Source organism: Bos indicus, chromosome 11, assembly GCF_029378745.1.
Source record: "Bos indicus isolate NIAB-ARS_2022 breed Sahiwal x Tharparkar chromosome 11, NIAB-ARS_B.indTharparkar_mat_pri_1.0, whole genome shotgun sequence".
NCBI lineage: Eukaryota > Metazoa > Chordata > Mammalia > Artiodactyla > Bovidae > Bos > Bos indicus.
This window is the reverse complement of record NC_091770.1, coordinates 56,325,566-56,338,148: the sequence shown is the minus strand read 5'-3', so window position 1 is coordinate 56,338,148 and position 12,583 is coordinate 56,325,566. Positions and strand designations below refer to the sequence as shown.

The 12,583-nt window shown below is 41.3% G+C and overlaps 1 protein-coding gene across 2 annotated transcripts; it reads left to right on the top strand.

Annotated features, from left to right (window-relative positions):
• The first annotated feature begins 932 nt into the window (after positions 1–932).
• On the top strand, positions 933–10,186 carry LOC109565570 (endogenous retrovirus group K member 13-1 Env polyprotein-like). Of its 2 annotated transcripts, none has more exons than XM_019969487.2 (2): positions 933–1,029; positions 7,146–10,186. In XM_019969487.2, the coding sequence occupies exon 2, from the start codon at positions 8,269–8,271 to the stop codon at positions 9,256–9,258; it is 990 nt and encodes a 329-aa protein (XP_019825046.2). In that variant the 5' UTR covers positions 933–1,029; positions 7,146–8,268; the 3' UTR covers positions 9,259–10,186. The 2 variants fall into 2 exon arrangements, with proteins under 2 accessions (XP_019825046.2, XP_070654950.1); XM_070798849.1 differs by having other exon boundaries at positions 7,114–10,186.
• Positions 10,187–12,583: the final 2,397 nt, after the last annotated feature.

Sequence of the window (12,583 nt, the reverse complement as noted above, 5' to 3'; positions counted from 1 at the left end):
ATTTTCCAATGAGTCAACTCTTAGCATGAGGTGGCCAAAATACTGGAGTTTCAGCCTTAGCATCATTCCTTCCAAAGAAATCCCAGGGCTGATTTCCTTCAGAATGGACTGGTTGGATCTTCTTGCAGTCCAAAGGACTCTCAAAAGTTTTCTCCAACACCACAGTTCAAAAGCATCAATTCTTTGGTGCTCAGCCTTCTTCACAGTCCAACTCTCACATCCATACATGACCACTGGAAAAACCATAACCTTGACTAGATGGACCTTTGTTGGCAAAGTAATGTCTCTGCTTTTGAATATGCTATCTAGCTTGGTCATAACTTTCCTTCCAAGGAATTAGCTTTTTTTAATTTCATGGCTGCAGTCACCATCTGCAGTGATTTTGGAGCCTGAAAACATAAAGTCTGACACTGTTTCCCCATGTATTTCCCATGAGGTGATGAGACCAGATGCCATGATCTTCGTTTTCTGAATGTTGAGGTTTAAGCCAACTTTTTCACTCTCCACTTTAGGGCTTAGGAATAATTAAAAATAGTTAAAAGCTAAAGATTTAAGGAATGTTGTAATGTTAGCATATTTTATTATAACTTATAGAGATTAGGAATTTTAGAGATATTAATAGCTAGAAGCCTTTTTAAGAGATAGTGAGTTCAGAATACTAGGGGCAAACAGGATTTAGAAAGATAAATAAACTGAGGTTTGTGGTATGCAGCGTAGACATAAGCACGAGTTACAATGTAATCCTGAGTTAAAGTAAACACAATTCTGAGAGAACTGCTGAAGCAGAAACTCTGCTTGAAGGGCAACAATGATTTATGGAGACAATAAATCTGGGTGAGGGGAAATTGAAAATGTCAAACCTCTGACCTAATGCTTTTGTAAAAGTATAAGAGAGAGTCTAACGCTTGAAATAAACATGCAGTCCAAAAAAACTAAGAGAGGCTGCATCGTTACTCGCGGACACTGCCCATCCCTTCAGGCTGGACTCCAGCAGGTGGCGCCCGAACAGGGACATCAAACATCTGAAGGGTAAGTAACTTCATGATTGTAACGCGGGGCGGTTAGGATTTTACCTGTGGGTGGCAGGCAACCCTCTGCAGTTTAGGCAGGGTGAGGAGGGTACAGAAGGAATAAGAATATTCTGTAGGAGAATGGGTCTCTTTGCATCTAAGAATAGACAAATGTTTATTGAAATATCACTTCACATGTTAGCCCATAGAGGCATTAAAGTAAGAACAGAAAGACTGTCTAAATTTCTAATTTTTGTCCAAGAGCAATGCCCATGATTTCTTGAGGAGGGCACCGTATATCTAGAAACCTGGACTAAGGTTGGAGACCAGTTACGTTTGTTTTATACTTTGCATGGGCCAGAAAAGGTTCCTGTATATGCTTTTGCTCTGTGGAATATGATTAGAGATTCCTGGACCCCCGGCATGAGGCTGTTAGACAGCCTATGGGAGAGGCTGCAGCAATGAATGGTGGGTCTCCGCTTTCTGTGCAAATCATGTTTTCTGCCATTGATAAAGAAGAGGAGAGAGACTGTGCTTTACCTCCCGAGGAAGGAAAGGACTTGCAGGTTGCTGCGGCCGGGCGCTCTAGAGAGCCCCCTCCCCCTCTACACAAACCTTTAAATATTTATCCACCACTTTCTGATTTAAGGAGATCGCTGCTGCTTCCGTTTGTGCCTCCCAGGGCCCAGGAGTTCCCCAGTTTGCCCCCAAAGCCTCCCAGAGCATTGCCTGAGGCTGAGGAGGATGAAGACTTTTCTGAAACAAAAGAGCTTTTGAGGCAGACGCGTGCACAATATGCAGAGCATGCTCCTTGGAGTAAACACTCTCAGGGGGGCCTCACCCAGGCTAGAAGGGAGGCGGAATAACTGGAGACTTGGAATTTTCTATGGCCTTTCCAGTAGCTTTTACCAAAACGGAGGGGAATAATGAAGAAAAAGGAAAATGGGAACCAATCCCATATAAGCTACTGAAAGAGCTTAAACAAGCCTGTCATGATTACGGGTCTACCTCCCCTTATACACTTACTCTGCTAGATGCCTTGGCTGGGAGATGGATGACACCATATGATCGGAGAATGGTTGCAAAGGCTTGCCTTCCTGGAGGAGAGTACCTCCTGTGGTTGGCATAGTATGATAATTTGGCTAGACTACAGTCAGCAGAAAACAAAACCTCTAATGATGCACAGCTCAGGACAGTGGGATCTGCGGCATTAAAAGGAGATGGAGAATACGAATCTCACATAGCCCAAGCAAGGTGTCTAAACAAGCACTTAATCAGATTATGGCCATAGGTGTCTTGGCATGGTAACCTCTGCCCCCTTCAGATGGAAAATTATCCACTCTGAGTAATATCAAACAGGGACCCAATGGGAAATATGAAGATTTTGTGGCCAGATTGAAAACTGCTGTAGAAAGAACAATTAAGAGTACTGAGCCAGCAGAGATAGTTCTTAAACAATTGGCTTATGAGAACGCTAATTCTGTCAGGCTTTGCTTTGACCTGTTAGAAGTAAAGGAAGTCTTTGGACTTACATACAGACCTGCCAGGAAGTAGGAACCTCCTTTATGCAGGGGGTTGTCTTAGCCGCAGCCTTGAAGGCAGAAACAGCTGCCCAAGTGATTCAGGGAATGAGAAAAAAAGATTAATCCTAATGGAAACGATTTTACAAATAAAAGGTGTTTCTCTTGTGGCCAAATTGGGCATTTTTGCTGGCAATGTCCTGCCAAGCAGGGACAACAAGCTGTGGCAATACAGACTAATACCAAACCCCCAAAGACACCTTGCCCCCGACGCCAGAAGGGGTATCATTGGGCAAAAGACTGTAGATCTAAATTCCATAAGGATGGGACTATGCTCACCCCCCAAATACAGGGAAGTAATTTTTCCCAGTTTCAGGGAAATGGGCAGCAGGGGCAGCCCCAGCCCTAGACAACAATAAGGGCAGCTGTGTTGAATCCCTTTATTCCCTTTGTCCCGTCTCTGAACTCCTCCGAGCAACCCCAGGGAGCGTGGGACTGGACCTCAGTTCTGCCACAGCAGCAATATTAACCCCTGATGTACCGGTTACTCCGATTCCAATGGGAGTGGCTGGCCCCCTACCTGAGGGCATTGTAGGACTTATGCCGGGGCGTAGCTCGCTTTCCCTTCAAGGAATTTCTGTGATGCCTGGTGTAGTAGATTCTGATTATACTGGGGAAATTAAAGTTTTGATCTTGCCACCTACCAAAACTGTGCAAATTAATAAAGGTCAAGAATAGCACAGCTTTTGCTTTTACCTTATTATCAGACAAGAAGAACCTTGTCTTCTCAAGCTAGGGGCCCCAGAGGATTTGGATCTAGTGATCTAGCCTTTTAGGTGCAGGAAATTACAGCTTCAAGGCCTTTGAAAGATCTTTTAATTCAAAGAAATAAAATGTCAGGGCTGTTAGATACTAGAGCAGACGTCTCTTACATAGCTGGAAAAAATTGGCCCTCCTCCTGGCCGACATGCTTGACCAGTGCCAGCTTGGTAGGAATAGGGTCAGTGCCTTCGGTTGCTAACAGCTCAAAAATTTTGACATGGTCAGATGAGAAGGGGGCACAAGGCACCTTTTGTCCATATGTGATTCCTTCACTACCTTTTTCTTTGTGGGGGAGAGATAAATTATCTCAGATGGGAATACTTTTATATAGCCCAGATGAAATGGTTACTAATCAAGTGCTGCTAATGAGGTATAATCCTGATAAGGGGCTTGGAAAAGATCAGCAGGAAATTGTTTCTTTATTAGAAGTGGTTCCTAACGAGAATAGAGAGGGTCTGGGATATTCAAATTTATCCTAGAGGCTGTTGCTCTTGCTGCTGACCCTTACCTGGAAATCTGATGATCTGGTATGGGTGGAGCAATGGCCCTTAACAGCTGAAAAGCTGAAGGCAGCTGAGGATTTAGTTATGGAACAACTGGCAGCCAGGCACATAGAGCCTTTTAATATCCCCTGGAACACTCCTATTTTTGTTATTAAGAAAAAATCAGGAAAATGGAGATTGTTATAAGATTTGAGAGCTATAAATGCAACTATGGAAGACATGGGGGCCCTCCATCTGGGCCTCCCTTCCCCAGTGTCTGTGCCCTTTCAATATAATGTGATAGCTATAGATCTACAGGATTGTTTCTTTACCATCCCCCTGGCTGATCAGGATTGTAAACGGTTTGCTTTCAGTCTCCCTGAATTTGGAGAATACTCTTGAGAGTCCCTTGGACTGCAAGGATATCCAACCAGTCCATTCTGAAGGAGATCAGCCCTGGGATTTCTTTGGAAGGAATGATGCTAAAGCTGAAACTCCAGTACTTTGGCCACCTCATGAGAAGAGTTGACTCATTGGAAAAGACTCTGATGCTGGGAGGGATTGAGAGCAGGAGGAAAAGAGGATGACAGAGGATGAGATGGCTGGATGGCATCACTGACTCAATGGACGTGAGTCTGAGTGAAGTCCGGGAGTTGGTGATGGACAGGGAGGCCTGGCGTGCTGTGATTCATAGGGTCGAAAAGAGTCGGACATGACTGAGCGACTGAACTGAACTGAACAGAACTGATAGAAGGTTTCAATGGAAGGTTTTGCCTCAGGGAATGAAAAATAGCCGCATCTTGTGTCAGAAATTTGTAGACCAAGCTGTGCAAGATATTAGAGGAAAGTATAAAGATCTGTATTTAATACATTATATGGATGATATTTGGGCTGCTCATAAGGACAGAGCCTTGTTGCAACAAGTCTTATCTGAATTGATTGAGGCCTTGGAAAACTGGGGTTTAAAGATAGCTCCAGATCAGATCAGATCAGTCGCTCAGTCGTGTCCGACTCTTTGCAACCCCATGAATCACAGCACACCAGGCCTCCCTGTCCATCACCAACTCCCGGAGTTCACCCAGACTCACGTCCATCGAGTCAGTGATGCCATCCAACCATCTCATCCTCTGTCGTCCCCTTCTCCTCTTGCCCCCAACCCCTCCCAGCATCAGAGTCTTTTCCAATGAGTCAACTCTTCTCATGAGGTGGCCAAAGTACTGGAGTTTCAGCTTTAGCATCATTCCTTCCAAAGAAATCCCAGGGCTGATCTCCTTCAGAATGGACTGGTTGGATCTCCTTGCAGACCAAGGGACTCTCAAGAGTCTTCTCCAACACCACAGTTCAAAAGCATCAATTCTTCGGTGCTCAGCCTTCTTCACAGTCCAACTCTCACATCCATACATGACCACAGGAAAAACCATAGCATTGACTAGATGAACCTTTGTTGGCAAAGTAATGTCTCTCCTTTTGAATATGCTATATAGGTTGGTCAGTAAATCCTCCTTTTTCTTATTTAAGGAGGGTATTAAATACCCATACTGTGAGTCATGCTCCTTTGCAGCTGCAGAGAGATCATTTACTAACTTTAAATGCTTTCCAGAAATTATTAGGGGATATTCATTGGATATGCCCACATTTAAGACTGACTACTGCAGATTTAAAGCCTCTGTTTGATTGCTTAAAAGGCGATCCTAATCCCAGTTCTAAGAAAAAATTGACTAGTGAGGCAGAGTCAGCTCTTGTTAAAGTGGATGAGGCTTTAAATGATCAGTTAATTAGGATTAGTATTACCAGAGGATGAGATTTAATTATTCTCGACACAGAGCATACACCTACAGGAAGCTTGTGGGAATTTAGAAAGATGATAACAATAACCCTGTGTAGGAGATAGCAAAAGAGACACTGATGTATAGAACAGTCTTTTAGGCTCTGTGGGAGAGGGAGAGGGTGGGATGATTTAGGAGAATGGCATTGAAACATGTATAATATCATATATGAAATGAGTCTTCTGTTCAGGTTCGATGCACGATACTGGATGCTTGGGGCTGGTGCACTGGGACGACCTGGAGGGATGGTACGGGGAGGGAGGAGGGAGGAGAGTTCAGGATGGGGAACACGTGTATACCTGTGGTGGATTCATGTTGATATATGGCAAAACCAATACAATGTTGTAAAGTTAAAAAGTAAAAAAAAAACAAAAACAAAAAAAAGAAGAAGGCCCATTGGAATGGCTCCATCTACCAGTGACCCCAAGAAAAATAGTTTTGTCTTATCCCAGCTTGGTGGCATAATTAATTATAAAAGGTAGAAAAAGAAGTGTGGAACTTTTTGGAAAAGAAATAGCAAATATAGTGATTCCATTCAATAAGGATCGACTGCAATTTCTTTTATAAAATAGTGATGATTGGCAAGTTGCCCTGATAGATTTCAGGGGTCAAATTTTGTTTCTTTTGCTCTAAAGCCCCCTTTTGCATTTTTTGAAAATACATCCAGTGATTTTTCCAAAGAAATTTTCTTTTCAACCTTTGGAAGGGGCAATTTTAGTTTTCACAGATGGTTCCTCTAATGGTAAAGCAGTCACAATTATTAATGGAAAATCCCATGTTCAGGTAACTGAAGAGACATCTGCCCAGAGGGCTGAGTTACAAGCAGTTATTTGGGCTTTTCAACATTTAAGAGACCATACCTTCAATCTTTTGACTGACTCCTGATATATTGTAGGGTTGTTTTCTCATATTGAGACTGCTAATATTCTGGAAAATAAAACTACCATCTTCTCCTTGTTATCTGATTTACAGAAGGAGATTAAACATAGAGATAAGAAATATTTTGTGGGACATATTAGAGCTCATTCCGGCTTGCCCAGCCCTTTGCATGAAGGAAATGCTTTGGCAGATGCATTAACTAAAGTAATTGATTGCTGCTTTTAAGAGATTTTGTCAACAACTTTCCATAGTACATTCAACAGGAATACCTTATAATCCCCAAGGCCAAGCCATAGTGGAAAGGGCACACCAGACTTTAAAAAATCAGATCGATAAATTAAGGCAGGGAGAATTTAAGTATTCCTCTCCACATCATATTCTACACCATGCTTTATTTGTAATTAATCATTTAAACGTGGACACACAGGGGCAGACTGCAATGATGAGACACTGGATTCCTGAAGGGGCTACAACTCAGCCCCTGGTTAAGTGGAAAGACTTCCTTACCGGAGAGTGGAAAGGGCCAGATGTGCTGTTAACTTGTGGGACAGGGTATGCTTGTGTGTTTCCACAGGATTCCACTTCTCCTGTTTGAATTCCTGACAGACTGATTCCACATGTCCAGTCCCATGAGACCTCCAGGATCACAAGACCCCCAAGGTCACTGAGATCCCTGGGGTCCTGGGGTCTGGGACCAAGGAAAGATGGGGAGACCAGAAGCTCATCGAGTCCAGACCTGAGGGATCCAAGGAGAAGCCGAAGGACGAGTGACCCTTCACCTCAGGCTTAACTGCTAGTACATTGCTTCAGGCACCTGGCATTTCAGGAGAGACATGCTGATAGAGTCCAGCCATATTCTGCTCCACCTCATCGCCGTCATCGTACTCAAACAACTACCTGCAGCACAGTGCCAACTTGGGGCCAGCTGGAACGTCTTGCTCAGCAGGCTGAAGAATTAATAGAAAGGGGGGGACATGAGGCCATGCCTATGGTAATGTTTATGGCTATACTTGCTGTGTTGGCTTGTCAGCTGAGGCCCTCCAGTGCAGAAAAAGTTCATTGGGCCTATTTGCCTAATCCACCTTCTTTTCAGCCTGTTGATTGGATGAATGAGCCCATTCGTGTTTTTGTTAATGATACTCATCTTTTGGGCAGGGCTTCCATCTATCCTAATAATGCTAAAACAGTGGTCAGCCCTCCCTTCAATTTTTCAGGCGTGTCCTTTTATCCACCTATTTGCTTTTCCATACCTTCCTCTTTACAAGGATCAGCTCTGGTTCTGAATGGATGTGTTAGCATTTCCTTGAAAGGCATGCTTACTGATCCTCTGAGAAGCGAAGGCAAGAGAGACTTTTGGTCTTTACAGCTGCTGATGCCAGGGGCACAAGAAAGACTATTTGATGCCATAAAACAGGCAGCCCCTCATTTAAAGGACTTTCCAAGCTGTGCACTCCCCCTCCAGATTCTGATGAACAAGGACTGCAGGCCTGGGAAAGCATAAGCAGAACTTCTGGCTTTCCTCATTGGAAAGAATGCTTGTATGCCATAAGGTTACCTATTCCCAATGATGCCACCAGACATTTTCTGACCAAATGGGGGTGCTCCTATCATTCGGATAAATGATTGAACTTGATTTTTAAAAAACCTTTTAGATCTATATGAAATGATTCATTTATCCCTTATAAATGGATAAAAGGAGTTTCAATGGAAACTCCTTCAGTGAGTTTCGATGGAGCCTGTTCTATTGGCTGCTATAGCACCTGTGATTTTACATAGACCTTTAAATGAACAAAGATATATTGTACAGGCCTGCGTACATTCTCCCTATGCCTTTTTGTTGGACAGAAATCAGAGTGATTTGGAAGTTTTTGAAGGAGAAACTGTTTACAATGTTGTGTGTGTGAATTTTTTTATATCAAATTGTGTTGATAGGAATGATTATAATAATTATAAGGCTGTGATGATTGTAAAACAACCACCATATTTGAAGATTCCTGTAAAATTAGAGGGGCAATGGTTTGATGATTATGCATTGAAAGTTTTATATGAATTTAATGGCTTGATTTCTCGACCTAAGAGATTCATTGCAGCTCTGATTGTGGGAATAACTGCCTTGATTGCCATAATTGCTTCAGTTATGGTTTCTGCTATTGCCCTGTCAAAAGAAGTGCATACTGCATCATTTGTTGATCAGCTGTCCAAAAATGTCTCCGTAGTTCTTACTACACAGGAAATTATAGATAAGAAAATAGAAAATAAGGTCAATGCTTTAGAAGAAGCAGTCCTGCTAATGGGGCAAGAAATTACAAATTTAAGAATTAAGTTGTCTTTAAGGTGTCATGCTGAATTTAAATGGATGTGTGTTAACCCTCTACAAGTGAATGAGTCCATACATTCTTGGGAATGCATTAAGAATCATATTTTAGGCGTCTGGAGTCATTCAGATTTTAGTATTGATATTTCTAAGTTACATCAGGATATTCAGAATTTGAAGCAGGCAGAGTCTGACTTTTCCTCTCAATGGCTTTCTAATTCCCTTTTTGAAAATCTGGAGGGGTATCTTTCCCATGGATCCTTTTCTACAATAATGATTAATGTGGCCATGTGCTTATGCCTGTTAGTTCTAATTTGTGTAATAGCCCCGTGCCTTTTCAGAATACTCAACCAAAGTGTTTCTGTTTTATCTACTGAGTTTCATACTTATGCTCTAAAAAAATAAAAAAGGGGGAGATGTCAGGAGCCACATTAGGCATTACTGACAAAATGGAGGCACGGCCCCAACTCCCTCTCCTTGTCCTGCAAGCACGGACCCAGGATGAAGGAGTTAGGCCTTGTGATTCTAACTTGTTTTTTCCTTTCCTTGCTGAGTTGACTGAAAGGAATATTAAGGTGCTTATTGTTCTTGAGAGGAGCATGAGTAGGCACAAAGCCTTCTTCAGTTGTGCTCAGAGAATAATTCATGAAGTTAATCATTGACATTTGTTCAAGGATCTTTACAAAAGAGTGTTCCAGGATGAGCACGTAGGCTGCAGCTTGAGACCATGGGAAGGATTGTTATCTGAAACTTATTTGTGAGGGAAATGTTTATGGCAAAGGAGTTTGCTGAATTTAGGGTTTAGGAATAATTAAAAATAGTTAGAAGCTAAAGATTTAAGGAATGTTGTAATGTTAGCATATTATACTATAGCTTATAGAGATTAGGAATTTTACAGATGTTAATAGCTAGAAGCCTTTTTAAGAGATAGTGAGTTCAGAATACTAGGGGCAAACAGGATTTAGAAAGATAAGAAATAAACTGAGGTTTGTGGTATGCAGCCTAGACATAAGCACGAGTTACAATGTAATCACGATTTAAGTAAACACAATTCTGAGAGAACCGCTGAAGCAGAAACTCTGCTTGAAGGGCAACAATGATTTATGGAGACAATAAATCTGGGTGAGGGGAAATTGAAAATGTCAAACCTCTGACCTAATGCTTTTGTAAAAGTATAAAAGAGAATCTAAAGCTTGAAATAAACATGCAGTCCAAAAAAACTGAGAGGCTGCATCATTACTTGCCAACACTGTCCATCCCTTCAGGCTGATTCCCTGGCTGCTGGAGCTGGACTCTGGCACTAGAGTCTATGTGGTCACAAAGAGTCGGACATGACTGAGTGACAACTGACTGAATGCAAGAAGACAGAGTGGTTGACTAAGCTGTGTGCTGTGCTTAATCGCTCAGGCGTGTCTGATTCTTTGGGATCCCATGGACTGTAGCCCTGGACTGCAGTCCACCAGGCCTCTCTGTCCATAGGGATTTTCCAGGCATGAATACTAGAGTAGTTTGCCATGCCCTCCCCCAGGGAATCTTCCCAACTCAGGATTTGAACCCAGTTCTCCTGCATTGCAGGCAGATTCTTTACCATATGAGACACCAGGGTTGGCTGAGGAGGCCTTTACAAATAGCTGAGAAAGGAAGAGAAGAGAAAGGCAAAGGAGAAAAGGAAAGATATACCCAACTGAACGAAGAGTTCCAGAGAATTATAAGAAGAAATAAAATAGCTTTAAGTAAACAATCCAAAGAAATAGAGGAAAACAATAGAATAGGAAAGACTAGAGATCTCCAAGAAAATTGGAGATAACAAAGGAACATTTCTTGCAAAGGTGGGCACAATAAATGACAGAAACAGCAAGGAACTAAAAGAAGCAGAAGAGATGAAGAAGAGGTGGCAAGAATACACAGAAGAACCATACAAAAAAGCTTTTAATGACCAAGATAACCATGATGATGGGGTCACCCACCTAGAGCCAGACAATCTGGAGTGTGAAGTCAAGTGGGCCTTAGGAAGCATTACTACAAACAAAGCTAGTGGAGGTGATGGAATTCCAGCTGAGCTATTTTAAATCCTAAAAGAAGATACTGTTAAAGTTCTACACTCAATATGTGAGCAAATTTGGAAAATAGCAGTGGCTGTAGGACTGGAAAAGGTCAGTTTTCATTCTAAGTCCAAAGAAGAGCAATATCAAATAATGTTCAAACTACCATACAATTGCACTTATTTCACATGCTAGCAAGGTAATGCTCAAAATCCTTCAAGCTAAGCTTCAACAGTAGGTGAACCAAGAACTTCCAGAGGTACCAGCTGGATTCAGAAAAGGCAGAGGAACCAAACTGCCAATATACTTTGCATCATAGAAAAAGCAAGAGAATTCCAGAAAAGCATCTATTTACACTTCATTGAACACAGTCTTTACTGTGTGGATCACAACAAACTGTGAAAAATTCTTAAAGAAATGGGAATACCATGGATGGATATAAGGAATACCTTATCCATCTCCTGAGAAGCTTATATGAAGGGCAAGAAAAAGCTGTTAGAACCTTACATGGAACAATGGACTGGTTCAAAACTGGGGAAAGAGTGTATCAAGGCTGTATGTTGTCACCCATCTTATTTAACTTACTTATATGCAGAATATATCATGCAAAATGCCAGACTGGATGAATCACTAACTAGACTCAAGATTTTCAGGAGAAATACCAACAACCGCAGATATGCAGATGAAATCACTCTAGCAGCAGAAAGCAAAGAGGAATTAAAGAGCCTTTTGATGAAGGTAAAAGAGAGTGAAAAAGCTGGCTTAAAACTCAAGATTCAAAAAACCTTCACCCTGCTCCTCTTCTCCCCTATGTCACTGACAAAGTGTCTCATGGCCACTTCACACTGATGCACCATCTCCTGATTCCTCACAATAACCTGCAGGAATTTCCCTTGGGTAACACTGACTTCTTATGATTTACTTATAGTTCTTATTTGAAAAGTGACTTGGCAAATCTGCTGAGTATGCTATTGCAGCTCCTTTTGTTTTTGAGGCAGCACCTTTACCTATGGCTACTTAAGCACAATGTGGTCAACTTATTGTTATTGTTTTGTGTTAATAAATATAGCCTTAAGGTCCAATAATTCACTTTTAAATACTTGCGCCATTTAAGTAATTTGACAGAGTTGAAGAAGCTAATTGCAATATTTTAATGGAGACAGTAGAAGAACAGTGTTAGCAAATATATGTCACTTCTTTAAATCTAGCAGGTGAGCAGGAAGGAGGGTGGAATCAGAAGCTGAAAATTTAAAGCAGGTAAAACATACCGGAAAAAAGATATAACCAAGTTTCCAAAACATATAGTAATTCTAGAAATTGGTATTAGGAGCTCGAACCTAGCACGCAATTAATACATGCTACCTAAAATCTTTATTGGAATGTTTGTTTAAAATATTAAATTAAAAAAATAAAATAAAAATAAAATATTAAATTTGCTTCCACTGCAAGTTTTAGCTACATTTTTATTTTTCATGAAATCTATAAAAGAAATTCCAATGACTAGTACTATAGAAAATCAAAACTACAATCAACAGCCAGTTTGAGAATATTTTGTTTTTTCAAATCATTGTATTTTAATTATGACATCTTCCTCTTCCTCTGGAAAATAAGTTGAAAATCCCATTTTAATATGAATATCCATAATTATTGCTTTAATAATTATTAAATAACTATATTTGGTCTGAACA